Below are 27,247 nucleotides of genomic sequence, written 5' to 3'. Positions count from 1 at the left end.
GGCCACATGGGGAGGAGAAGTGAGGATTCGAACCCGGTTCTCCAGCTTAGAGGCAGCTGGTCTTTAAACATGACACCATGCTGTTTCTCAAGAAATCCCCTGTCAGTTCTGGCTGCATGAAATAAAGGACGTCCATTTATTTCTTTACACAGTTCCTTTATTTATTTCACTCGTACCCTCATCCTTTTTCCTGACGGAGACTCAAAGCGGCTGGCTGCTTTCTCCTCCCTTGCGCTCACAACAACCCGGTGAGGTAGGCTGGGCAGAGTGATCTACCTCCCAGGGTCGCTGGGGTGGGAAGGGTAACGTGATTGTAAGCCGCTTTGGGGCTCCTTTGGGGAGAGTAAAGCGGTTTATAAAAAAAACCAGCACTGCTTCTTCTACCGAAGCTCATCGACAGAGTTTTGGGCTGGCGATTCTTGGGATTCAGTCTGTGCGCTATATAAATAATGTCAGAGAGGAGGTTCCGTGCGTGACGTTTTACTGAATTGTAATAAAACATTTCGAGTTCAGCCCTCGATCCCTGACTATTCCAGTGCGCGAGAACAATGCCTTATCTTCCGATGTTTCAGCACTTCTGCTTAGCCGGACAGCTCCAAGTGGGAGTTGAGCAGGTCCAGGGACCTGGTCACCCAGTTTCAGTACAAAGCCAGATTGGAGAAATGCTTAAGAGAGGCAGCCTCTAATCTGGAGAGCCGCATTTGGTTCCCCGCTCCTCCACAAGCAGCTGGCGGCGTGACCTTGGCTAGTCACTGTTCGGTTAGAGCTGTTCTCATAGAGTAGTTCTGCCAGAGCTCTCTCGGCTCCACCTACTTCACACTAGTGGGGAGTTGCTTGGAGACTCCTTCGGATCGTGAAAAGTGGGGTGTAAAAATATTTAAACTTTATTTTCATTTATGTGAGATTTTTTTCAGCCACCCCTCCCGCAACAACGGTCTCGGGGGGGTTAACACGATTAAAATCAAATACAAGTGTTCCTAAATCCTAAACAAACAAACAAATGAATAAATAAATAAATAAAATAAATGCGAGGTTCTAATCCCAAGCCATGGAATTTTCCTTAAAAATCCTAAAAACATCAGGCAAACCGCTCCCGTCACAGAACCCTGTATGGACCTGGGGTCAACAGATCCAAATTCATTCTAAAATCCCCCAAGGTTCAGACGGAGGGGAAAGGTGTGGGCAGGGGAGCCTGGTCGAAGATGTTCTTAAATGCTCCAGCATACGCTGGTGGAATGGCACCATTTTACAGGCCCTCCAGCCTGGATCAGACCGCCAGGCTGCAGCCAGGCCCGAAAACACCCTAGCTCCATTCGAGGCCCGTCCCGTTTCTTCTGCGAACGCGCCTTCCAACTGAGCTCTGGGGGCCGGCGTTTGATCGATAACCGAGCTGACTGTGACCGATTTCTCTCTCCCACTTAGTGGCACGAGGGCGCCTCCGTAAGGGACGCCCTGCCCCTTCACTGAGCGCAGGATCCCTCTCGGTGGGAATACGGTAACACGCGGCGACACACCGAACAACACGGACGTGCTTTCATTATTCATTAGCTCGGGGCCGGGAGCAGGTACTTAAAATTCATCGTAATAAGTCTGTTCCTGGGCGCGCGCCAAGCGAGCAAGCGAGAAGACGTCGGCCGCCGATCCGGGTTCGGCTGAAGAAAGGGGGGGATTATGTTCCTTCTGTAATTTACACAGACCGGGGTAATTCATGTCTAACGATTTTGATTGTCTACCAAAGTCGATGGATTATATTTAAAACACACGCACACCTATCTAATTAGGAAGGCAGACGCTGCAATTCCAGAGCAATTAAGGGTGTGCGTTGCTCACGCGGCACGCTGCCGATTTTTCCCCCGGAGAAGTTTCTCGTTATCGGTAATATTTCGTACGGGAAGTTTCCCCTTCCAATGGCATGAAGGTTATTTCAGGTGGGTGGTGGTGGCGGGGTTGAGTTTCCCCTGCAGTGTCAAAACGTCACTCTCTTTTATAATTCGGCGTTGAGGTCTCTGTCGTCTACACGGAAACGACGTGTAGGACTGGCTGAAGGCACGCTACGGAACGTTCAGAGCGGCCCGCCGTCGGTCGGGAAAGGAGAAAGGTCAGGCTGGCGGAGGAAAACACCGGATGCTTCAGAATGGACTGACTCTCTAGAAAGTTTGACACACAGAATGTCTACCGTTTCTTCTTTGACCGCTGCAATTCTGGCGAGATGGGCGGTGGGGCGACGGATATTACCAAGAGAGAGCCCAAACCGGACAGGATGTCGGGAGTTTTGTAACTGGTGCTTCCAGTTGATTAAATTACTGGGCGCATGGGGCTCAAGATGAGGGCCACAATGTAAGGAAAGCATTAAGCATTCTCCATAGGCCGCCTTCCCAATCTGAAATAGCTCCATGGGGATGTATGTGTTCCAGGAAGGTGAATATACAGTCATCTGTACTGGAACCTGCATGGTTTCCACAATGAATCACAGAAGGACAGGCCAAAGTGAACCCTGCTGGGCATTCCAGTCTTAGAATCCTCAGCAATTCTTTCCTGGCCCTGAGAAACCCCGGGAGGAATACAGAAAGATGGACATGTCAGGTCCTTTAAGTGTGACCCTAACCAGGGTCGTATCCCTCGGTGTGCCCTGGATTCCTTTTCAAGGCGCTCCTAAAACTGGCTTACTTTTTAGCCATTAGCATGGGCTGGGTCCTGTGTCTAGGAGGCAAAACGATTAAAAGCTGCCGCAAGATTCGAGATGTGGGGCTGCCCCTGTGCCAGGTGCCCCCCCCCCAGCTCCTTTGTGAATGGCAAAACCTTGAGAGAAACGTTCAAAGGTGCTGGGATGACGCTAAGAGATTTGTCACCCTGGTGCAAAGGCCAGCTGCTGTCGAAGGGTACGGCCTTCCACGGTTCATGGAACCAGCTTGTGATCCACCCTTAATGACTACAACTTCAGCCGTGCATCGCTCAGTACTACGCCTTGCTTTCCTCATCGGAGACCGGCAGAAATAACCTGGGGGCCTTTGAAAGGAAGCAAATCTTGTGGGAAAGAGCTAGCCTGGCACCTTGAAGGCTAATAAAATTTGTAGAATGGCGTGCACTTTTCTGAACCACTTCTTCAGAGAAGACGGGCCTGCAGCCAGCGAGGCTGGGAAGGCCCTGAGGGTTAATCCCGTATGTTAAGAGGGGTGGCTTCTAATCTGGCGAGGTGGGTTCGATGCCCCGCTCCTCCACATGCAGCCAGCTGGGTGACCTTGGGCTAGTCACAGTCCTAATAATGCTGTTCTCACAGGGCTCTCTCAGCCCCACCTCCCTCGCAGGGTGTCTGTTGTGAGGAGAGAGGAAGGGCAGGCCGCTTGGAGACTCCTTTGGGCTGTGAAAAGCGAGGTATAAAACCCAACTCTTCTTCTAAACTAGATACGGGAAGAGGGAGAAACGGATAAGTCTTCCAAGTGCGTGTCGATGTCAACCCTGCCCGTCTCAGCTACGAACCGGGGGTGGAGAAGCAAGACTATCCCAAACTTTTGTTTGTCAAAAGGATGAGTCTGTAGCTCGGATTTTACCCTGCAACATCTCTCTCTCTCTCTCTCTCTCTCTCTCTCTCTGTCTGCTACAGGCACAATTGAGCATTGTATGAACAATTTATGGCATGAGTGACGGACAGGAGGGAAATGTTAGGCAGGCTGCGTTATTCAAAAAATCCCTCGGTTTACCTAAAGTATCTCTCAGCTGCCGCCACGGGATAACAAGATACTATTTTGCAACTGCGTTTTCTCTTAAAAGCAGAAAGTGCTCCTAGGTAAGAACGCCTTGGGGGACATGTGCGGGGGGGGGGGGGAGAGACGCTATACACCTTGCGCCATTACAAAAAAAAAATCTCTGATCCTTTTTCGGTCCTTGCGTCTGAAACCTGCTCGGGTAAACTGGCAGGGACGTGGGGGGTTTCTGCAGACTTAAAGCGGCTGGGCTTGCCCAGGCAAAACTTTTTTGTTTTGGGGGGAGAGCTAAAGGTGCACTTTTGGAGTGTATTTTGCAGTAAATACCGCTGGCTCCCCTCTCTGCAAACTGAACAATTAAGCTCTGAGCCCGGCTGCTTCCGAAGGTGGGTGGTCTGCTGGGGTCAGGCTTGAGGCCAATAGTGGGGTGGTGAGCTCGGGGGTGGGGAGGGGGGGAGAGATAGAATTGACTGGCGTTACCTGGCTGGGGCTAAACAAAGCTTTGAGCTCCTGACATTTCCAGTCCTTCAGGCTCCTGAGAAGAAAAACGCACACCGGAACAATAGCTGGGGAAACCTGAATATAAGAATTGCTGACCGTTGTCCGAGACCATTTTTTTCAAGAAGGCTTGGCGCTGCAATCTATAGTATTTTCCGAACAGTTCTGGATGTTAGAAGATCTCCAGAAGCCTCCAAAATGAGGATAGGAAAGCGCCGTGGATTTGTTGCCCCAGAACTGGGTCACAGGTGTAGGGGTTCGGAAACAATTTAATCGCAAAAAGGCAACGGTGACAGAATTGTACTACGATCCTAGGCGGGTTAGCTTGAGAGTAAGCCCTGCTAGAAATCAATGGGTCTCATTTCTGAATAAAATTGGTTCTTTATTTTAATTAAAAGAACGAAAGGGGGGTAGAGAGATAATTGGGGTTATGTCATGCACGGACGCGATTCTGTTGACGTTCCCTTATAGCATGGTATAGTTATTTTAACACGATCCCTTAAGGTAAGAAACCTTTGCTTTGGTTTCGTTTTTTTAATTCCTGTGGTCGGGATGCAGCTAGCTGTGCCTGGTTACGTCCTAGCGAATAAAGTTCTGTTCTCTTTTGGTACTGGGTATCGTGGAGTTGCTGGCAGGGGCTCATGGGAATCTGGAGGACCATGAACATCTGGAGGACCACAGGTTGACTACCCCTGATCTAGCCCATCTAGCAAATGCAGAGAAAACCAACAACTCTGGGTAACTAAAGGAATCAGTCCAGCTTCATAAGATGAGTTTTTCAAACAGGTATAGGTGTCAAAACCAAGAAGGCCCTGGGAGGAACACCTTAATTGATGGTCAAGTGTTCATACACAAACAGGCGACACATCGAGAATGAATTCATTTACTTTTCAGGAATCTCTGGGTGAGAAAGGGAGAATTTTGAAGTATATATATTAGAAATAAAGCATGTGCCCAGCTAAGAGCTTGGCTTCCCAAATCTGTTCCTGGAGAGGTCTTCAAAACTGTATGTAAAAATTAAATCGGCCCATTTACGGGACAGAAGAGCGTTCACTTCCGACTCCTGAATATTCAGTTCAGCTTTGTCCAAGTTCATTGTTCACGCTGAACTTGACCATGGAGTGAAAGCAATTGAGACACTATGCTGAAGAAGCCCAAAGGAGTGAGAATCCAGTTCTCCTTGGTTAGCTTTTAATTCCCTGCCTTGCAGAACGGTGGAGATCGTTTAACCCTCGGTGGGCCGTGTCGCTTCTGAGAGGAAAGCCCTAGCTGGAACGAACAAAAGCACCTAAGATGAAGCTCAAATGAGCTCCGGTTTCTTCTCGGTTTGGCCAACTTGGCCCCCGCCCCCAAAGCATTTGGGGAGGCCCCTTTGATCTATCTGAGACCATACGATGAGAAATTAATCTGCCTTGCCCCCAGAGGTTATTTTTAAAACACGCAGAGAAAGAACGAGGATCAACATGCAGCGGGGAAGCCTTGCCAAGCCAAAGACGCACACCAAGCTAGGGGATTTAAGGGTCTGCGTTATGAATTACAAGGTTTCCGCCGTCGTCTTTCTGGAAAGGAGAAGACAGCCACTGCGGAAAATCAAGAAACAACCAATTGGTTACGCCGAGGTTGCTAAATTGCGGTGATAGCCACGGTTCAAAACCAAAAAAGTGATTATCTCATAATTGATTTTTTTAACTAAATTTTTTTAAAACTAAAGTAAGTGTACTGCTGCCCCCCATGGGACTCTGAACCGGCAGGTCTTAGATTTTGCTCCGAGAAATGACTGCTGTTGTTCAGTCTCGGGACGTTGCAACTTCAAAGACACCCAGCCGAAACGGTGCGAGTGGGGATTAGGCGACAAAAACCTCACCACAATGGGTTGGATTCGCGTGGCGATTGACGAGAGGGGAGGAATGGGAGACAGAGAACTTCTTGGGCAGCTTTGGGGAAATACACGTTTCCACCTTGCCGAGATGCAAAGGTCAAGGTTCCCAAGGGCGATTGTCAAAGGTCTGGACAACTCTAAAGAAGAAGACAACGAGGATTTTAGAGCTTAGCTTTCCGTTATCCGGTGACCCCTGATGTAAATTACTGAGAAAGAGCTACAGTCTTTGCGAAAAGGGAGATCTCGTTCGTCCTGGATGATTTTACGTACATCACAACTGAGATTTTTTTTTTTATGAGATTGATTTCTGTGGTCTGGAGTTCTAGAAGGCGGATGGGCAAATTGTTCCTCTGCAGGAAATGACCTCCCCTGAATACGACAGGGTTGCGGTGAAGAAATTGGTCAACTTGACCTCATAGCTGCCTACAGGACTCTGGAGGAGGTGAATCTCATGTTCTTCCTGGACCGTGTTCCGGCTACGAGACGGAACATCTCTCCGCTTCCCGCAGAGAAAGATCTGACCAAGCACAAGGGGCAGGAAACGACTCCACGAGCAGAATTTACAGGCCGCCTCTCGGTTCCCTTTGTGTACGCGGCAATCTTTGGGAACGCTCCTTTCCTTTGGCGTTCGTCCGCCGTCCTGTGGCTTGTTGATTCAGGCAGCGCCGTGTGAATTATTTAGGGCACATACATAACTTTTCAATTAACAAACCGCTTGGCTCATGAAAATATACACATACAATTTATAAGTAGCGATTCCCGACTAAATATCTCATGACGAGCAGGTCCGCCATGAATTAAAAATGAGATTCTAATGAAATATTTAATGACATCAGAAATTAAATGAAAGTAAAAAGTTTTGCCATTAAATGTCCTTTTTGTTTTTTGTTTTTTGTTTTTTTAGTAATTGACTTGCAAACCTGCTAAGACACTGTTAAACTTTTAAGACGGGTCGTACGTTGCTGGAATGGAAACAACTCTGAATTACAAGACAAAGACGGGTCACGTTCCAAGGATGGACGGCCGCTTTGTTTAAATCTAGGTCTGCCCGTCACCGTCTGAAATAGGGCAGGAGAAGAACCTCAACTTTTAAAACCAAAGTCTCCCCCAATTAAAGGCTCCCTCTCAAGCAAACGCTGGCAGGGGCTCATGGGAATTGTAGTCCATGGACATCTGGAGGACCACAGGTTGACTACCCCTGCTCTAGCCAAGTATCCTTTTTGGCAGCCTTGATAGCCTGGGTACGCTGGATCTCGTGAGATCTCAGAAGCTAAGCAGGGTTGGCCTGGGCTAATATTTGGATGGGAGGCCTCCAAGGAACACTAAGTTTGCAATGCAGAGGCGGGCAAGGGCACATGCGGCCAGCTGGGGGACCTTGGGCTCGCCACGGCACTGATAAAGCTGTTCTGACTGAGCAGTGATATCAGGGCTCTCTCAGCCTCATCTCCCTCACAGGGTGTCTGTTCTGGGGAGAGGAAAGGAAAGGCGACCGTAAGCCGCTTTGAGACTCCTTCGGGGAGAGAAAAGCGGCATATAAGTCCCAACTCTTCCTCTTTTTCAAACCAGCTCTGAACATCTCTGGCCAGGCTATCCTACGGTGACGCATGCCATGCGTTAAATAAATAAATAATCAAATTTCTGGGTATCTGGTCTCTGAGCACGCAATTTGAAAAAAACGCCCTTTAGTCCTTTCACCCTATCGTTTTCTGGGGTCTAGCCGCAGCCCGCGTCACGCACATCTGAGGCACATTGTAAGGGGCCCGCGAGCTAGGAGACTCCCGCGGCAAACGGAACGCGGAAACCGTCCAAGACGTACCGTTAACTGGTGCATCAGCAGATCCATCAGGACGGTGATCCTGCTGCTGAATAAAACGTAGGCGCAGTTTTCCGCACAGCTGCTGCAGGCCAGGTGGTAGGTGTTCAGCGTGCCACAGAGCGACCTAGGCAGAAAAAAGGATTCTGATAACCAATCTGGAATTATTTCTTTATTTTTTTTCGCATTTATACCTCGCCCTTCCTCAGGGCCTCACGGCACCTTACAAAAAATTAAAATGTACAGAACATTGTTAAATAGAACAGGTTCTTAAAACTCTAAGACTCAGGATTAAAAACCAAAACGCGTCCCATTTATTCAACCTTCAGGTGGCCTCCTCTTTATGGGTGCCAAAATGAGTGGGCGGGGCATGTAAGTTCTTAGGAGAAATAGCTTCAGGGGTGCACTAGCAGGCAAGGAGGGCAGCGTATCAACATTTCCAGGCCTCAGCCTTGGCGTAACAGCTGTTTTACGGGGAAGTATTATATGCACATATGAAGCTGTTTTCCGTTGAATTAGAACCTTGGTCCATCAAGGTCAATCCAAGGTCTCAGGAACAGTCTGGCCCTTTTAACTAGGGCTGCTTGGGAACCAGAGAAATTTGCTGATTTCCAAATAATTCAGCCCGATGAGCGACTGGGATGTGAGTGTCCTGCATAGTGCAGGGGGTTGGACTAGATGACCCATGAGGTCCCTTCCAACTCTAGGATTCTAGGATTCTATGATATGATATCCGTACAAGCCTGCTTGTTCCTTCGGCTGCCAAAAAGTCTTGGCTAGATGCCTTTTGAAGCAGCATTTTCTCCCAAGTAACTTCGTTGCATGAGAGCACAGCAAGACCTGGCGCACGCACGGATCCGTACGCCCAACAACACCGACTGAAGGAGACGGGCCCAGAATTCTTTCCACGCTGCAATGGGAAATCTACAGCTATCTTCCGTAAGATACCCGAGCAGCAGGAAAAGAATCAAACCGTGGGCCGTGGAGAAGCAAAACCTTCGGGGAGAAGGGGACAAGAACCCCGTCCTCCAGTCTAATCAATACCTCTCCGTTGGGACCAGTTTATAAAGGCCTGGCTGCATTTCCGAACAAGCTTGGAGGAAGCAAGGCGTGATAATAGAATGAAAGGCGTTTTGATGGGGGGTGGGGTGGGGGGGGGGAAAGACCAATGCACCTGAACGATTGTCCAGAACAGAAGAGGCCCATCCAAATTTTGTTTATGCACACAAGCTCCTTCCACCACTGTCATCTTCAGGGACCCATTAACACTTCCTCTGAAGAAGTGTGGAAACAACAACACCCCCCCCCCCAACACGGACCCAGCTGCTTTGTCCTCCCAAATGCGAGTGTCGGAGACAGTCAAGCAGAATACACTTTATGTTGTAGCTGTTCAGTCTGCTTTGTTGTTCTTCAGATTAGAGAAGGGTTTGTGGGCCCCTGGGGGTCTGCGGGAGTTCGGAAGGGGGCCCGGCGGCAGCTCTGGGATGGCATAGGGGTAGTCCGGGCCGTCGTCTCAGCTCTGTTCTTTCCAGCCGGCAGGAGGCCGAGCTGCCACAGTAGTCGTCAAGGTGGTGGGAGGGAGCCAAAAGAAGGCAAAGGGTGTGGCAGTGATGTCACTTCCAGGGGTGTGGCCAGGTGACGTCACCAACAAGGCTCCTTGAAGTCTGAAGAATTATTTCAAGGGGTTCCGCCATGATCGAAAGGTTGAAAGAGGGTGGATGAGAGATGGTTGCTCTTAAACCTCTAGACCAAGGTGGTTCTCCAGCAAGTGAATAAAATCGGAGAGCCGGTTTGGTGCAGTGGCTAAGAATGGCCGCCTCTAATCTGGGGAACTAGATTCCCCACTCTTCCATGTGCAGCCAGCTGGGTGCCCTTGGGCCGGTTACAGCTCTGTGTGAGAATTTCGCCACTGCGCTCCCAGGATTCGTTAGGCGGATTTTTCGTCCGGGATACTCAGGGCTGGACAAACCTACAGAGGGTTATTTTGCGTTCTACTGTGGCAAGTGGCAATCTCCACTTCATGTTTTTCTACATAAGTTGTCTATCCAAGGGGGGAGGGGGGGACAAAGCCCGGGGAAAGACCTGCTGCAGATTTTTCGCTAGGCTACGGAACGGACTTAAGAACCGGGAGGAAGAACACAATACGCTTGTTAACGAGGGAGTGCCATTGTCAGAGCGCATTTCAAAGGGGTCGTGGCTCGGATCCAGTTAATTCACAAATCGGAAGGGTCGTCGGCACGGCAGGCCCCAGGTTAAAGGGCACAGTGTTAAAGGGCACAGTGTTAAAGGGCAGGTTGAAGACGGCGCAACTCATTTATTTATTTTAATCTCATTAAGGCAATGGCAGCTGTCGCCGTTTCGGTTCAAGGCCCCGAACGTTAAGCACGAATTTTCGCCTCGAAACACTCCGCCCGTACACGCCCGTTATCGATTTCCCCCCTTCCCCCGGAAACGGCGGTGTTCCCTGCTGCTCGTCCTTCCGCACATATCAAATATCAACGAACGCAACCCGGACGCAAATGGGTTGTTCTCCCTTTCAACCCCCTTACGATGGCCAGACGGCTGCAGGGGTTCTAAATCAGCTTTGGAGCCCCGCTGGATGGCCTGCAGATCCTTGGGTTTCAATCCGTCTGCTTCCGATGCGTGGTTTCGGGTTTAACTCCGACAAATCCTAAGGAAGCCCCGCTTATTTTTCTTAAGACTCGTTTGGGAAGAAACTGTTTGGAAGCTGAGAGAGGCAAACTCACGCATGTGACCTATTTCACAGGATGATCAGAAAACAGGGTTATCGCCTCTGCGGAGCTCCCTTGGGGGCTACGGCATTTGCGGGGGGGGCATTTTGGGAAGCACAGCTGTGCACACGCCAACCCAGGCCCCCCCACTTCGAGCTCAACATTTGGCATTTTTATGGGGGGGTGTTTCGGGTCAACTCGACCATATATGGCCATATCGCCCAATAAACGTTTTAACATTTTTTACAAAGGATAAAAAATTAATTAACTCCCACCCACTCAGGAAACCCTTCCGGGGCTGGTTGCAAAAGCCTGCTTCCCAGTCAGGCGTGTTCCATGCGTCTCTTCAGAAAGCACCCTGCAACGGGGTGCAAATCTTGAGGAAGAGCTCTGAATGGTCAGCGCTGTGCCCTAAAGATCAAACGTTAGGACACGCGTGTCTGTAAATATATACCACACGAGCCAGACCCTCTCCCCTTCTCCCTCCGAGACCTCGAGTTCTTTTAAGCTTGTACTTTATGGCCTAATTTACGGCTTTTTAAAAATTTGAAGGCGGCTGTAACTTTAAACTATGGCACATTAAAAAACCGCCGTGATTTATAGGAAGGTTGATTATATTCTCGGTCTCGCGGTGAAATGTGAAATATCCCCAGTGATGGAGTGATTAAAAACTACTGCAAACTGAAATATTTCTAGAGCCAAAGCACCCTAATTTGCCAGAGAGAGAGAGAGAGACAGAGAGACAGAGCGAGAGAGAGACAGAGCGAGAGAAAGAGAGAGACAGAGACAGAGAAAGACAGAGCGAGAGAGAGAGACAGAGCGAGAGAGAGAGACAGAGAGAGAGAAATGGCAGATTAGTATCGGCTACACACACATGTCCATCTGTTAGGATCCAGAGAACCACATGATTAGTTGATAATTTATTAGAAGTTCACACGCCCAGTAAGACTCTTAACCAGCCCTTCAGCTAGCAGCTTTGGGGCAAACATCTTTTGAAAAGGGGGTAGGGGTCACTTTCAAAGGTATCTGGTGAGAGGGCCAATCTCACATCATCCCTGCCTAAATTATAACCTCATGCAGCTCTCTCCACCCAAACGTTTGCAAAACCCATGTACTGTGAGGTTCCCGGGCCTAGGATCCAGAACCGACTTTAATCAAACTGGATTTGGGTATTGTGTTAAGGGCCCAGAACGCCACAAAGGGGTCCTTGTTATGCTCAGGCGTGAGTTCTGACATGCAGACTTCATAAATGCCCTGCACGGACTGCCACCCCCCCAGGTACATGTTTTGTCCTCCGAGCTTCAATGGCGCGGTACCATCCTAGAATTGCTCTAGGAAGCCGTGCCCGTCAAATGCTTCTGTTCTGAACGTCTTAATTGGGAGGGCGAGGGAGAATTCCTCAGCCTTCACGTTCAAATGCGACTCTTGCTGATCCAATAATCCTGGGAAGTTCGAAACGTCGGATGCCCCCACCCACCCACCCCACCCACCCACCCCACTCACCCAACCCACCCAAAAAATGTGATTTTACTGATGCGGGACAAAAATTCTGACCCGCCACACACCGCCAGAGCTAAGGATAAAGTCAATGCAGTCTCCTCCGTCCCGAACCCCAAACAGTTGAATTGTTGAACGCAGCGCCAAGGAGATGTTTATTAATGGTTAACAATGCCCTTCTTCATGTGCAGAATCCGTCAGGCCGTTTGTTTAGGATTCTGCGTGTAAATTCAGCAAGGGACGTGGCAAAGGGTAAAAATCCTGTTATTTCGTGCTAAAAAGCAGTACGGGATAGCGGCTTGGTTTTATAAACCGAGATTCGGTTTCTAGCGAAAGGGCGAATGTTCACAGTCACCGAACCTCACCCGTTCCCCGATACCAAGAGTTAATAACTGCACCCAAGTGGGCAGGTCTCTGCTTGTCTGCAAAGCCACCAGCCATGAAATCTGAACTTCTCCTCTATAAACCTGTACGCTTGGGGGGAAAAAACACACACACATACGGCTTCCGACAGAAACCTTCACAAAACAACTGCAAGAACGGAGGCCCGATGATGAAGGCGGGTTTGTGATCCGGGGAGCTCCTTGGATACGTTAGAAGAACATGACGGCTTGGCTTTTGTACCCTGCTTTTCACGTCCCAAAGGAACCTCAAAGCGGCTTGCGATCACCTTTCTTTCCTCTCCCCACACCCCGTGAGGGAGGTCGGGCTGAGAGAGCTGCTCTGGGAGAACAGCGCTAACAGGGCTGTGACTAGCCCGAGGCCACCCAGCTGGCTGCATGTGCCGGAGCGGGGAATCAAGCCTGCCTGGTCCGTGGGCAGCCTCAGCTTCCTGTTTTCACAATACAGACAGTTGCACATTCTCCTCTGTCCAGTGTCCTGCCTGCGTAACAAAGTGAACGGTATCCGTCCCGGCAGGAAAGGAGAAAGGGGTTGGTCATTGCTGTTTAAAATGGAAACCACCTTTGCTTTCTCCAGTTAATGCAGACATGCGTGGCCAGAGGCCCTATGTTGAAGGAAACCACGGCGAATCATGCACGTGCTTGTGTATAGCAACACGGAGTTTTGTTTTGTTTGCCGTGCTCCCCTGGATACCACAGTGCGGCTTACTACGGGAGCTATGCAGACGCCTCCCTGGTCCGATTAACCCTTGCTTAGCTCTTTTTGTTTTCTGAAGCGGCAAAAGAAGCCCCGGCCAAAATGTAGCGGCGATTAACCGAATTCTTCTAAGTGGAACGGCTGCCAAAAACATCGCAGACATGTAGCAGCTCCCACAAAGGGCTCCATTCACACAATTTGGAAGGGATTTCGGTGTTCACTAGGAACTTCCTTCTTTAAGTTCCTTGTTCCTCTTGTATCCCCCTCCCTATCCCTGGGATAAAGGAGCAGAATATTTCTTTCGGTCCTGAGAAAGAATCCAGAGGTCTCTTGCAATCGGGTCGGTGGCAGCAAAATTGTCCAGGCGTGTTTACAACTTGTGTCTTTATTTTTTTCCCCATCAGCGGGAATTTCTCCTCGCGCACAGATGGAGCAATGACCTATGGAAGGGTGGCAGAGGAGAACACTTCTGTCCATTCTCCCTGCCCACTGCGGCCACCCGTGCAATATTCCACACTATTCCTGCGCATGGAAGGGATGCGGCAATAACACGCAGCAAAGGGTTCTGCTCCATTGGCAGCGGTCTGAATCCAAGCCACAGATTCTTGCGTCCGGTGGCAGGATCTCAGAGGCTGGGTGGTTCGGAGGAAACATGCTTTTGTCAGCATGGGGTCTCCTTGCCACTGGATATTCTAGCACAGGGGTAGTCAACGTGTGGTCCTCCAGATGTTCATGGACTACAATTCCCATGAGCCCCTGCCAGCAAATGCTGGCAGGGGCTCATGGGAATTGTAGTCCATGGACATCTGGAGGACCACACGTTGACTACCCCTGTTCTACCAGATTGGCCATCTATACCCACCTCTCCTAACACAGCAGAGAAAAACTGCACGACAAAAGTGCCCACATATACAGCTGGAGTCCTTCTCCAACATGAGCTGAGCTTGGGTCAAGAGGCTGACGTCACACCCCTGATAGACACGTTTTTTCTCACCGATCTGAAACAGGACCCTTCCCCCAAACCGGACTTTCTCAAAACTTGCTCGACGGTCAGATCCCGTACAAGATTTCAGTGGTGGGACACGTCCATAAAATTCCCTGTAACCCTGCTCGTCAGCTGCCTGGCGCGAAATAGCAAGGTCAGGCAGAAAGAGAGCCAGGAAGAGAGTCTGAACCGCGGATGACATAATTTACTGCTCAAAAACAGCGAGCCAAGCATCGCTACTTACTTCAGAGGAATTCGGGAAACGGTGTTCAGGTTGGTGGAAGAGATCGCGGCTTGAAGGATCTGCTCCAGGGCCGTAAATCCGCCGGCGGCATGAAATGCCACCTGATCCGCAGCATTCTGGATTGAAAAATTAAAAAATACATTAATTAATTAGTCCAAATAACTAACAGAAAAATCAGGCAGAGGCTGGTGAGATTTCAAAAAGGATTTACATTCGGCGCTGTTACTCTCTCGGTAACAAGATCTGGATGCAAGAACATTATACTTCCAAAACAACGGCGAAACCAACTTTTTAGCGTCTCTCTCTCTCAAAATTGCACGGAAAACAGGGTTAAGAGTTGTGGAAACGCTTTGGAAATAAGGTCACCAGCCTGAAGGCATTTTCCCGCCCCCCCATTTACTCTTTCTGCCTATTTATTTAGGGGATTTTATGTGCACGGCCTCCCAAGATCTCCCCCACAAGGCAACAGCTTATATTCCATTGGTTGAAAAACCAAGAGGCATCTTTAGGGTAGATTGGAAATACAGAACTGCCCCGTGATCCTGACCCTATCTTTTCTGACGCAGGCGCTTTACTGTTCATGCGCAGGCATGTATCTCCGTGTCCAGCGGAGATGATGCGTTATGTCCATCCACTCTGCAGTTGGAGTGGGGAGTCTACACCTCAAACCAGCCACCAACCAAAATTCCAACAAGCCATCTCTAGGAGGCGAAAAGCCAGGGAGAGCAATTTACAAGAAAAGGCCGGAACGTCTACCTGCGTAGGGGCCCACGAGGTACTTAAGCTCCCCTTGTTTATTTTATGGTCCGCGTGTGATTATATAGGCTGAATTAAACGAGACCTCCGACTGCGTGTGGCTTACTTGTTCCCCTACTTGATACAACACCTTAATGGCTCTGCATCCCTCCCCCTTCTCTCCCCCCCCACCCCCGGTAGTCAAAGAACTAATAGGATTACAGGCTGCCTTCCAATAATACACATGCCAGCCAAAAAAAAAAAAAGTAGCAAGCAAGAAAGAAAAAGACAGCTGAAAACCTGAATTACACGGCCCCGGGAATCCATCCAATTATTAAGTAAAGGAACTGTTATTACCTAACCTAATCAAAGGAGAAGCAGGTGTTAATCTCTGGTAGCCTGCAGTGCAGCCCAGGTCAGACTGGATGGACTGTCTTTGTACTTGACTCTTCTGCAGATAATAATTAAGTCCTTTGTAATCAAGGGAGAAGAGGAGCCTGCGTCGGCATCCAGGACAGCAGAAGGGGGAACAAGGGCTCCTGCGTCCAAGAGTAATGCCGAGGTGAGCCTGCCCCCCCCCATCCTTGCCGGCTCCTGGTGGCCCCTCCAAAAACACCTTCCTGCTGCATCGTCCCCCCAAAAGAACATCAGTTTCGACGGTGCCACTAAACTCAAAACTTGCTGTTCCTACTGCATGGGGACTTGTGGAAGAGAGGCACAGTTTTGAAGAAGGGGGCAACTGTGTGTTTTGCCAGGATGTATGCACGCGCCTCATGAGGGAATGAGCCATCGGGATAATGGACAATGTGTCTTTAGGTGTGAGCATGGAAATCATGGAACGAGACCCACGATTCAAATAACGTCACCACTTGGCCCGCATGGTGCAAAATGTGAATAAATAAATTCATATTTTGGCTTATTATACCGACGATGGTTCTTGGAGGTCCTCTGGGCCAAAATGCATTGAGTTTTGTTTACTGTGACTCTGGTCGTATTTGTATGTCATCGACTTGCGGATATTTATTTGTATTATTTAATGTACACCGAGGACTATTTAGCCCTGGGGTTTCAATCCAGAGACTAAATTCAAGGGCTCTGTTTTTAATTTGGGTTTCCAACGCCACTGTACACTAAATGGATTTCGTTTTGTTTCATTCATTTTTTAACATTATCCGTGCACAATTTTTGTGGCACCTAATTCAGTGTTTGCATTCTGGGGACCAACGAGGACGGGTTTTCCCATCACCGTGCAGGGGGTTTATTAGAATGCTGGTGCATATTTTGAAAACCCTGAAGCCCCTCCCCCCAATCTAACCCGTAGATATTTCTTACGGGTGTTGTAGTAAACAAAATCAAAGCAATCTAAATGACAATCCCTGTGACATCACAATAGTGACCACTGCGATGTCACACTTGTTAGCGGGAACTGGTCTCTGTTGCCTGGAGAGGAAATTCTGGGGGATCGCCAGGTCCAACCTGGGAATGGACATCCCTAGCCAGGCGGATTCTTAAGTCCTGTTTTCGAATCTGACGGTATTTTCCCACTAGGAAGTAACCTGTCTGCCCAAGATCCTGGAACGGGATTTTCATTCGGCAAGGGTTGCGTGGGCCGTCGCTTCCTTTTGGCAAGGCGTGTGGGAAAGGCTTTGCTCTCGCAGGGTTGTCCTGGGTGTTGGAAGCCTGACTTCCAGCATCCCCGCATGAGCATAACAACGCGGTACAGTGCTTTACTCCTGTGATTCTAAAGTAAGGCAATCTACAAATTGGGGTTTGTGTGTATGTGTCTTCAGAAGAGCCAGCCTGGTGTTGTACTTAAGAGCAGCAGCCTGCAATCTGGAGAACGTGGTTTGATTCCCCATTCTTCCTCCACGTGCAGCCAGCTGGGTGACCTTGGGCCAATCCCAGTTCTCTCAGAGCTCTCTCGGTCTCACCTACCTCACAGGGTATCTGTTGTAGGGAGAGGAAGGGAAGGCGATTGTAAGCCCCTTTGAGGCTCCTATGGCTAGTGAAAAGCGAGGTATTTAAAACAGCTCTTTTTCTCTGACCTTTTGGAAGCAAATGGGGGCATTTGGGGAATTTAGGCAGCCCCGCCCCCCTGGCAGTGACTCCCGACAGTCAACAAAGGAAAGCTGTTTTTTATACTATTCACCTCACCCCGAGGAAAGGATGAAATCCCGTATTTTCTCCCCTCAGGCCTTTAGAAAAATGGCACACGTCCCAAAAAAGAATGCAACCTAGCATTAAGGCACAGGCGTTTGGCCATCAGGAACAAGCGCCTCGCTGAATGAATGCCGGAGATCTGTGCATCACAGGCGTATATCATAAATATTTCCATCTAAATCAAGCTGCCTTGTCTTTTCGGAGGGGTTTAACCTGTGACCTCGAGAGGCATTCATCGATAATATAACCTAACTGGTGGGTGGGCCTGGGCCTAAAGGTTCATGGAAACCGTTCCAACCGCTACGAGGCACCGACTCTAAATTCCAACCCAGACTGGAAACGAGGGTGTTTACAAAGATTAAATCACGCCAAACACATTTCCTAGTGCCTGACCAGCATTTTTAAAAAACAGGTGGGGGCTTTTGCCCCGTGAGGTTGTTGGGAGATGTGATCGGCTGTGCCACAGCATGAGCATCCTTCCTGTGAGAGTGAAGGCGAGTTGCGGCAGCCATTTTGTGTCTGGCTCCTCCTCCTGTGGCGGCCATTTTGTGGTTGCGTGCGCCACGCTGTGCCGGAATTCCAAAGGTGCCCAAAGGCTTGCAAAAGGTTAGGGAGCTGTGTGCTGGACCGACACTGTGGGTGACCGTGCAGGTTTCTGCATGGATGTCAAACAGGGAGGAGACGGAAGGATTTTCGGTCCGCGGCGAACAGGAGCAGCCCCACCCAGGGCCGTGTCCTGCCAAGGACTCGCTGCCCAACCTCACTCAACAGCACAGGCTGGATCCTCCGATGAGAGGTGTCAGTTGTACGGGTTAGCCAGGCGTATCATCACCCAATAAACAAGAAGGAGCCATTGACGGAGTTCGAGACATTTAAGCTCTCCGCTTTCTTCCTCCCCCCCCCCCGCCTTCTTCTTTTAAACGCAGCCCTCCCCAAGACTCAAAGGCACGAGGGTTATTCTTGGCCGGGATCCTAGACTGGCCGTGTTCTAAATAAAAACCAAACCAACACCGTCACCGCAGCCGCACAAAACTAATTATCCGGCTTCTGTGCCAAGGAGAAGGGGAAAAAAAGAGGGGAGGAGGGGGGGGGGAAGAGGAAAAGCCTCTGCTCAAAATAAACGAGGCCAAGCCGATAATGTATATTCGGCAATGCTTATTTTACAAAGAACGACCCCATCAAGCACACTTTATTCGGAGCTTATTTCAGTGCTGGCAGACTTTGGGACTCTCAACCCCGCCCCCTTCCAAACCGAGGTAAGTAGTACGATAGCATGAAAAAGAACACGGGCAAGGAGCAATGGGGGGAATTGTTGTGTTCTGTCCTGAAAGATCTAAGTGGACATCTTTAGGAAGGGGTGCGAGGAGGGGGGGTGGAACTAGGACGTCACAAAGAAGAACCCCCCCTCGAGGTCCCCTATAATCTCAAACAAGCATATTGGTAGATTCTTTTCTACTTTCTAAAGAATCATCCATATTTTATATCATAAAAGAGAGGCAACTGGGCCTTGAATATCCAAAATTGCTGCTTTCTCAACCGTATATATGTTCTCCCGCTAAAAAGGCTTGCTTTTTGCCTTTGCTTTTCAGGACAGTGGCTTTCAGGGTTATATCAAAGCACAGCTGCCTCCCCAAGGAAGCAATACTCATGGCCACTCAAAACGTTATTTCTGTTCTCCTCTGCCGCTCCTTTAACAGTTCAGGAGCCTCTGGAATGAAGCTGAATGGAACCCTAGGTCACCACCACTAACGGGGTTGCAATTTGGCATTTGCAAATCTCCCAAAATATGTTTTGCTAGATAAAGGTTGCATGGGGCAGTTCTACCCAGTCCTGTTTGCGCTGACTCTCTACCGGCACTCCCCCTAGAATCCAGGACCCAAGCGTGCTTCGGGCCCCTTGGCACTCAAAATCCAGCTCGGTTTCAATTAATACATGAATTTAAATAAATTGGTAAATTGCTGCAATAACATTAGGGTTTTGCCAATTTAAACAATGAACATTCAAGCTGTGCAGGATTAGGGTTTGTCTTTTAAAAAAAAGCAACAAAAACGCAAAAACACCAACACAAAGGACATTTATAACACACACACACACAAAATAATGTTTGCATGACGGCAAATAAAAAATTATTTTACTTCTAAGCATGAACCGGTCTAGTGCTGCTTTGCTCCCTCTAGTGGGGCAAATTGGGATTTTTTCTTTTCCCAAAGAAAGAACCCCAATGCAGTGCTGAACTCTGAGAACGTAAAATACGGTTTTACGGAAGAAATGTCTCGGGTTTTGTCAATGTCCCTAAAATCTTGGGGAAAACAAACACAGAGCAGGAAGGGACCCCAAAGGTCATCTAGTACAACCCTTTGCACAAGGCAGAACGTTCACAGCTGCCTCTCCCATGACTCTTCCAATGACCCCCGATCTAAGCCCAGAGGAAAACCTCCAGGATCCCCGGGTCAATTCCTTGCTGACCCCAAAGTGGCCGCCGGGCATTACCCTGGGAATATAAGAAAGGGCCACGAGAGTCGAGCACGGGCTCATCCCTCCCTGTCACATTTGGCCTAAATTCACAGAATAAGTGTTGCTGTCAGATGGCCTACTCCGTTTCGAAACCTTCAAAGAAGCGGGCTGAAGTTACGAAAGTTCATGCCGAATTAGATTTGGTTCGTCCAAGGTGCGACTGGATTCCCGTGCCATTTTCATAGAATCATAGAATCCTAGAGTTGGAAGGGGCCATACAGGCCATCTAGTCATAGAATCCTAGAATCATAGAGTTGGAAGGGGCCATACAGGCCATCTAGTCATAGAATCATAGAATCCTAGAGTTGGAAGGGGCCATACAGGCCATCTAGTCATAGAATCCTAGAATCATAGAGTTGGAAGGGGCCATACAGGCCATCTAGTCATAGAATCCTAGAATCATAGAGTTGGAAGGGGCCATACAGGCCATCTAGTCATAGAATCATAGAATCCTAGAGTTGGAAGGGGCCATACAGGCCATCTAGTCATAGAATCCTAGAATCATAGAGTTGGAAGGGGCCATACAGGCCATCTAGTCATAGAATCATAGAATCCTAGAGTTGGAAGGGGCCATACAGGCCATCTAGTCATAGAATCATAGAATCCTAGAGTTGGAAGGGGCCATACAGGCCATCTAGTCATAGAATCCTAGAATCATAGAGTTGGAAGGGGCCATACAGGCCATCTAGTCATAGAATCATAGAATCATAGAGTTGGAGGGGGCCATACAGGCCATCTAGTCCAACCCCCTGCTCAACGCAGGATCAGCCCAAAGCATCCTAAAGCATCCAAGAAAAGTGCGCATCCAACCTTTGCTTGAAGACGGCCAGTGCTACGACGGACTAACACGGCGACCCTTCTGGAACGCTTAATATCTCAGATTTATTTCTTTTTACTATTAAATGAGGTTATGTGGATCCCCCCCCCCGATATCACCGGAGAGCTGCGGAAAAGTCGTTTCCTCCCCCCTCCCGCCTTTTAAACGTGAGCAGGTCACTCGGCCGGCATGCTTTGAGCAATGCGCTGGTCCTAACGTAAATAACAGAGGCGTGCTCTGTGCCGCTGAGGCCAGCCGTTCCGGACTGTCTCTGGGTTGTGATAAACACCGTCTGCCCCGGTCCCCCTCTATTTGAAAGCTACGACAAACACTGGCCTGAAATGTAAACAGCCGACGTCACGCCGGGAAAGGGCAGCGGGCTGCAAATTTTATCTGAAAATTTTTTTAAAGCCCCCAAATATTGTTTGACACATAAAAAAGAAAAAAGAAAAACCATTAGTGGGCGCAGAGGGAATGTCTGTCGGAGGTCAGGAGCGTTGTGGTTCAATCCTATACAAATATACGCATCAAGAAAAGATAGCAAAGTCACTTAATGGTTAGCGGCGAAATCTTTCTTCCGGTCCAAGGAGAAGCTGCTGTCCTCTGTCGAGTGTCTACATTAAGAGAGGGTCGTGTTTCGTCTCGCTGACAACCGAAACAGAAGTGGCGATTTTATTTTGTGGAGTCTGAAAGACTCCTAGAGTTGTTTTTCTTTACGGGACTTCCGGACCACGTAGGGGCGGTGAGGGGGGATCAAACCAAGATCTGAGTCCCGCGGCTCTTAAAAATCAACCACGTTTCCACGGGGCCGTCTTTGGAGAGTCAAAGTTCCTTCTGACACGTATCAAAAGTCTATCTAGTCCAGGTTCATGTTCCCCAATAATGTCCGTACAAACGCCAAGCTAAGATTCCCACAAAGGGCCTGCTGATTCCCTCCCCTTTTGCCATGGGACTTATGGTGACCAAGCATGATATTCAAGGGAAGAGATGCTCATGACCAAGCATGATATTCAAGGGAAGAGATGCTGCATCATGATCCGGGTATCCCTGGGAGGTCACCCATCCAAACCCTAGCCAGGACCAGCCCTACCGAGTTTCAGATGAAATCGGGCTTTGGAGGTGTTCCATCTCTGAACCTGGATTTCCCACTCTGCATCGTAACCAACAATACACCATGAATCTGTCCACCATCCCCCCTTTAAAATTCTCCAAAGCCCATAACCATCCCCACATCTGGTGGCAGGGACTTCACAAGTCACCTCCCCCAATGGAGAAGGATATTCATGGGAGATGGACCACAAACATCATTTTGCAGCAACGCAATCTTGACACGGGGAATACCACTAAGATGCATTCTTCCGATGCACACGTTCTTAAGATTCTTCCCACTAAGATGCATTCTTCCGATGCAGACGTTCAGAAAGTGGCGGGAAGCACAGTCCCTAAACGGGTATGGACCCTCCCATCTTGTATCCCCTTTTGCCGCGCCTGCCCCACACGTGTCATAGCCCTTTTCAGAAAACCATCTGTCTCGGCGTGCAAGTTTGGAAAGGTTTTTAGTAAGTGGGAAGGAGCTACCGCCTGATCTCTGCCCTCCCTCTGGGCAAGGCCTTCTGTAGACCCAGCCATTAGCCGAGTTAAATCAACGGCGAGCCGATCCCCCACGCTGACAGCCTGTGTGGTTTCTGGCCCCCTCCTCCCTCCACCGCTTTTGTTTTTTAGGCTCTCCGGGGAAATTCAATTAACAGTGTCCGTCTCCTCCTCCCCGCCGGTGAGTGACGCTATCAAGATCCTTTTCGCCGCCCCCCGACAAGCGAGATGTGTCTGCCGATTTCTCGACCGGGGAGTTAACAAGAGCATTACGGCCCGCTTCTAGAAATGACTGTATATGATCTCTGTCATAAACAGTGTGACAGCGAGGGGAATCAATCTTTCGTGACCCCATTGATTAGGACGCTCGGAAATAATGGGACGTCCCCGCAGGCAGAAATAATGCGTAGGGAAGGGGGCCGGGGAAAGACGACAGATCCTGGTCTTCTAAATTCCACCGCAGCTGCCATCTTGCTGCTGTGTTATCTACTAGTTGGAGAATGTTAACATAAAGGGAGCAACCAGGTTCTTTCCGCTCCCCCCCCCCTCCTGCCTTGAATGCAATTTCAATATAAGCCGTTTCCAGGGAACAAATAATGCTAAAAGTTAAAAAAAAACGTGGCATTTCAGTTGACGGGTTATGATTAAAAACCTTTTGCCAAGACAAATTTGGGACATTTTGATCTCCAACAAGTCACAGTTACAGTTCAGAAATTATAGAACTCATCAGGAACTAAGGGGGGAAAGCCAGAGATCGGATGGTGCTGTCCATATATTTTTTTTAAAATACTACTATGATCTTTTTGGGTTCTGCGGAACTTCAGAGCCTCTTAAGCTGCTTGCCTATGGCGCATGTTTATGCCGTAGTCTTACTATTTCATTATCTCACAAACCAAGGCTCTGGAAAAGTACGACTTAACTTTTCAAAATAAGAGAAACAAACCAAGCACAGTAGACACACACCCAATCTACGATCTGTTTGTGTGTTCGCTATCACAAATTAGGTGTATGTACATTTGTAGGCACGTTATTAGGTGCACACAAGTGTGGGCTCGCAAACATCATGTATAGGTGGGCTCCTGTCCCCCCCTTGCCCAGTAAGCCCAGGTGCGACTTCCTTCACACCCCATCCCCTCCATTGCCAACCCTGGAATGACTCTCCCTCTGCAACCACACAGCTGCAGTAAAAGCTGGCTGCATGTGGAGGAGCGGGGAATCAAGCCCGGTTGTCCAAATTAAAGGCTGCTGCTCTTAACCACGATACTACGCTGAGAGGGGAGGGGAATTCAGCAACCATTTAATGCCATGCAGGAGAACTTAACCCTGTAATCTGAAGACCAGTTGGGAGTCCAAGATAGCACCACAGGATGGACTCCTTGCCTTACTATTGGTCCTTAATTCTGCCTTTTTTTGACCACGCCGATGGAGCGTGGACCCTTATGGGCGGCTTAGCTACCACCTGCGTGCCCACGATGCTCAGCGTTTCCTACGGAGAGGTGACAGAAACGTGCATCGAGTTGCAATTCCTGGAAGTCTGCCGGTTATGAATTGCAAAAGGAAGAACTGGGCAACGGGGTGGAGGGGAGGGGGGGAAGTACATTTGTATCGCTGACAGTTTATTTCCTTTCTTCTCGTAGCGAAGGGGTTGCTTTTGGCAGCGTCGGTAGAAGCGGGGGGGAAATAATGTTCTCGAAAATATAAAGCACTCTCTTAACTTCGTCGGCAATGAGGGTGCTTGTCCATTTGTCACCGGAGCGTCCCTTGGCGTGCCAAGAGTTATGAAGCCCGCCGCGCTGATAAACTATTCCTTGATACTTTTAGTAAAGAAGCCCAAGTGGCGTGATGGATCGTTCATCGGCAAGATCATCTACATCGAGCATTTCAACAACTATGTGGTTCAGAACTGCGAGTTGGCGTCTCCGTCTCTGTCCCGGAAGTCTGATCAGCTTGCAGCGTGTTCTGTCCGGGGTCTCTGTCTCTGTCCCGGAGAGAACACGCCTTGTGCTCTACCACCTCCAACGTCCTGGTGGTCCCTGGCCCCAAGGAATCCCGCTTGGCCTCAACCAGGGCCAGAGCTTTCTCCGATCTGGACCCCGCCTGGTGGAACGAGCTCCCAGAGGAGATCAGGGCCCTGACGGAACCTGAACAGTTCTGCAGGGCCTGCAAAAGGGAGCTCCTCTGCCAGGCATTTGGTTGAGGTCGACCTAAACCAGGGGTAGTCAAACTGCGGCCCTCCAGATGCCCATGGACTACAATTCCCAGAAGCCCCCTGCCAGCGAATGCTGGCAGGGGGCTCTTGGGAATTGTAGTCCATGGACATCTGGAGGGCCACAGTTTGACTACCCCTGACCTAAACCATCGCTTCCAATTGGCCCCCTAGCCCCCCCTCCTACTAATCGGCCTTACCCACTGGGTCTCAGGAAGAGCTGAGCTGAGGCTCCTTGTAGTTCCACCACTCCTTAATGTTATTGTCGTTGTTATTATGTCAATGTTATTGTTGTTATCACCTTGTTGTTATTATACATGATGTCACCGGTATCATTTTCTTGTTTCATGTAAACCGCCCTGAGCCTTCGGGGAGGGAGGTGAATGAATGAATGAATGAATGAATGAATGAATGAATGAATGAATGAATGAATGAATGAATGAATGAATGAATGGAGAAAGACTTCCGGGACAGAGATGGAAATCCTGGACAGAACATGCTACAAACTGACTTTCAGGACAGAGCTGGATTGTTGGCCACACTGGGGGAAGACACCTGATTTCGGAGCGTTTTACCAAGTACTGGTACCGGATTGGTCACTTGATATCACCTGACTTCCGAGGACAACAGAAATGTGGGCCAGGGTGTGTCACTTGCAGTTCCCTCCTATGGCCATCAGCTCTGGTGGCGCAGGGATATGACGTCTGACCCAAGGAGCTCTCAGTCCAATAGAAGGTACATACAGAGCACCACGGATAAGGATTTTAGTTTGCCTGGCTAAGTTGAAAAATTGCAATATTAGGCCGTTGTGCTCAGCTTTAGATTCTGGTGCAGAGAGAACCATAAGCCTGACATGACTGCGATGCTTGGATTTATCTAAAAGCTTTGCTAAATCAATGTTACCTTAATTCTCTGGCGCTCCTTAATAAAAATAGCCTTTAAAAACATTTTGGTCACCCCTGCAGCTTACAAAGCGTCCCCTGTCGTGAGACGGCTCGCGATGAATTTGGGAGGAAAATTCAATAACATTTGTTTAGGTTACTGGGGAAAGGCACAATTAGCAATGGTATGATTTTTATAGACAGAAACACAATCTGCTCTCTTTAACAGCTCTGCCAGGGCCAGAGAGATACTTGCTGGCGATAAGCGGGAGGGAAAAATACACATTTGAGTAAACCGCAGGCTGGCTGATTTAAAAAAAAAAAGAAGGGAAAAAAAAAACATTTAAAACTCATGTTTATAACAGCTCCTGAAAAGAGTTATACCTCTTATTCTATTAGCCGATTGCTATCAATACTACCGAACGCAAATCTATGTTTTCCTGGTAAAATATACACACTCTCTGGCCCTAAACGGGCCAATTAAGAACAGATATTGGTAATGCCCTACATATGTTCGCTTCTCCTCGCTTCCTGAGGCCTAGAGAACGGTTTGTCGTCTGTGCACCATTTCAAACTGTTTACAGCAAAACAAAGCCCCGTTATACGGCTGGATCCGTCACAAGGGCCCTCTGAGTTACACAGAGCGCCGTCAAAGCGGCTTAAAATCCCCTTATCCCTCCCCGATCTAGGCAAACGGCAGCTCCCTAATGATTTCTTTAACTGGTTTTAACTGTTTTTTAATCCCGGCGCGGACGTCGTCTGAGACGGCACACCGAAAAGCGGTTTGCGCCGAACACAATGACCCCCTCCCACAAAAGCAGAAAGCCCAAAGGCGAAAAAAAACCCTGTGAGAATGAGGAAGAGTAAAAAAAAAAATTTTTAAGTTAAAAGCCGACATCTTCCGTCTGTCTGTCTGCATTAATTGAGGAGTCGGGATCTGAACCCTGGAGTGACTAAGGCCCAATTCTGATGGAGACTGCAGCCAGGGGTTTGGGGAAACGGGTGGGCCGATCCTAACACGGGGTGGAATATAAATTCCCATTCCTAAACAAATAAAATGCCTTCCAGCTGTGGCGTTTCCCGCACGTCAAACAGCCCCTGGGTGACTGAGATTTTGTATCCTCTCGGGGCTCTGAAATCTTGTACCCCTAGTCTTTTTGAGACCCCAAAAGACAGTTGGCGTTTTCCCCGCGTAAATTTTGTGCCACCATCTCCCTTAAAGCATCTGAGCCCCGATGGGGTAGCGTACATGTGGGAAAGCATGGCAGGACAATGAAGAGAAGGATATCGTGTTCCCGAGGCTGGCGGCCATTTTCTCAACGGTGGCTGAAGGAACCAATGCAGCATCCTTAGGGAGCTACGCCAGCAAGGGGGCTAGGCCTAGGTTTAGAGTCAAAATGTCACTGTGACTTGATGGAACGAAACAATAAAGCCCCCAGGCCAGAGGGAGGGGCGTGGCCCATCTCCGGAGAACGGTTGAGAAGTACTGCTCTACATCCGTGTAAAGGAACGGGGGGGGGGGGCTAGACGTCACCTGGCACAAGCCACCCTTCTCTCCGGGGCATGCCTTTCCGATAGCCCGTGTTTATTTTTTCTTCCGTGGGCTTGCGCTGCTTGGATAGCGGTGACCCGGAACCGGAGGAGGGTTAGGCCAGAATCTGATATAGTACGGCATTACAGCTAGGGGGATACGGATCAGAGAGCGTATTCCCCCTTCTCGCTTCCACCGGCTTATAAACTTAGGCAGATAGGAATTGAGTCGGTGAGTGGGGCCTGCGACCCCAAGTCCGAACGGCAGCCCGAAATCTGGCAGCAGCGTTCGATGATGGGATCAGAGGGGGGAGCCCATTCTACGTCGATTCTATCGTTTTCAGTTCTGTTTATCCCCAGTGATGGC

At 49.2% G+C, this 27,247-nt stretch overlaps 1 protein-coding gene across 5 annotated transcripts in view; it reads right to left on the bottom strand.

Annotated features, from left to right (window-relative positions):
- The window catches only part of SCAPER (S-phase cyclin A associated protein in the ER), a 121,594-nt gene that overhangs the window by 24,990 nt on the left and 69,357 nt on the right, over window positions 1-27,247 (bottom strand). For all 5 annotated transcript variants that reach the window (XM_077318168.1, XM_077318169.1, XM_077318166.1 and 2 more), the window contains 2 exons: window positions 14,448-14,563; window positions 7,895-8,018 (listed from right to left, as the gene is read on the bottom strand). In XM_077318168.1, the coding sequence (XP_077174283.1) occupies window positions 7,895-8,018; window positions 14,448-14,563 (240 nt within the window). The remainder of the gene's footprint in view (window positions 1-7,894; window positions 8,019-14,447; window positions 14,564-27,247) is intronic.

This window comes from Paroedura picta, chromosome 18 (genome assembly GCF_049243985.1).
Source record: "Paroedura picta isolate Pp20150507F chromosome 18, Ppicta_v3.0, whole genome shotgun sequence".
In the NCBI taxonomy this organism is placed as follows: Eukaryota; Metazoa; Chordata; class Lepidosauria; order Squamata; family Gekkonidae; genus Paroedura; species Paroedura picta.
This window is presented reverse-complemented; position numbering and strand designations above follow the sequence as displayed.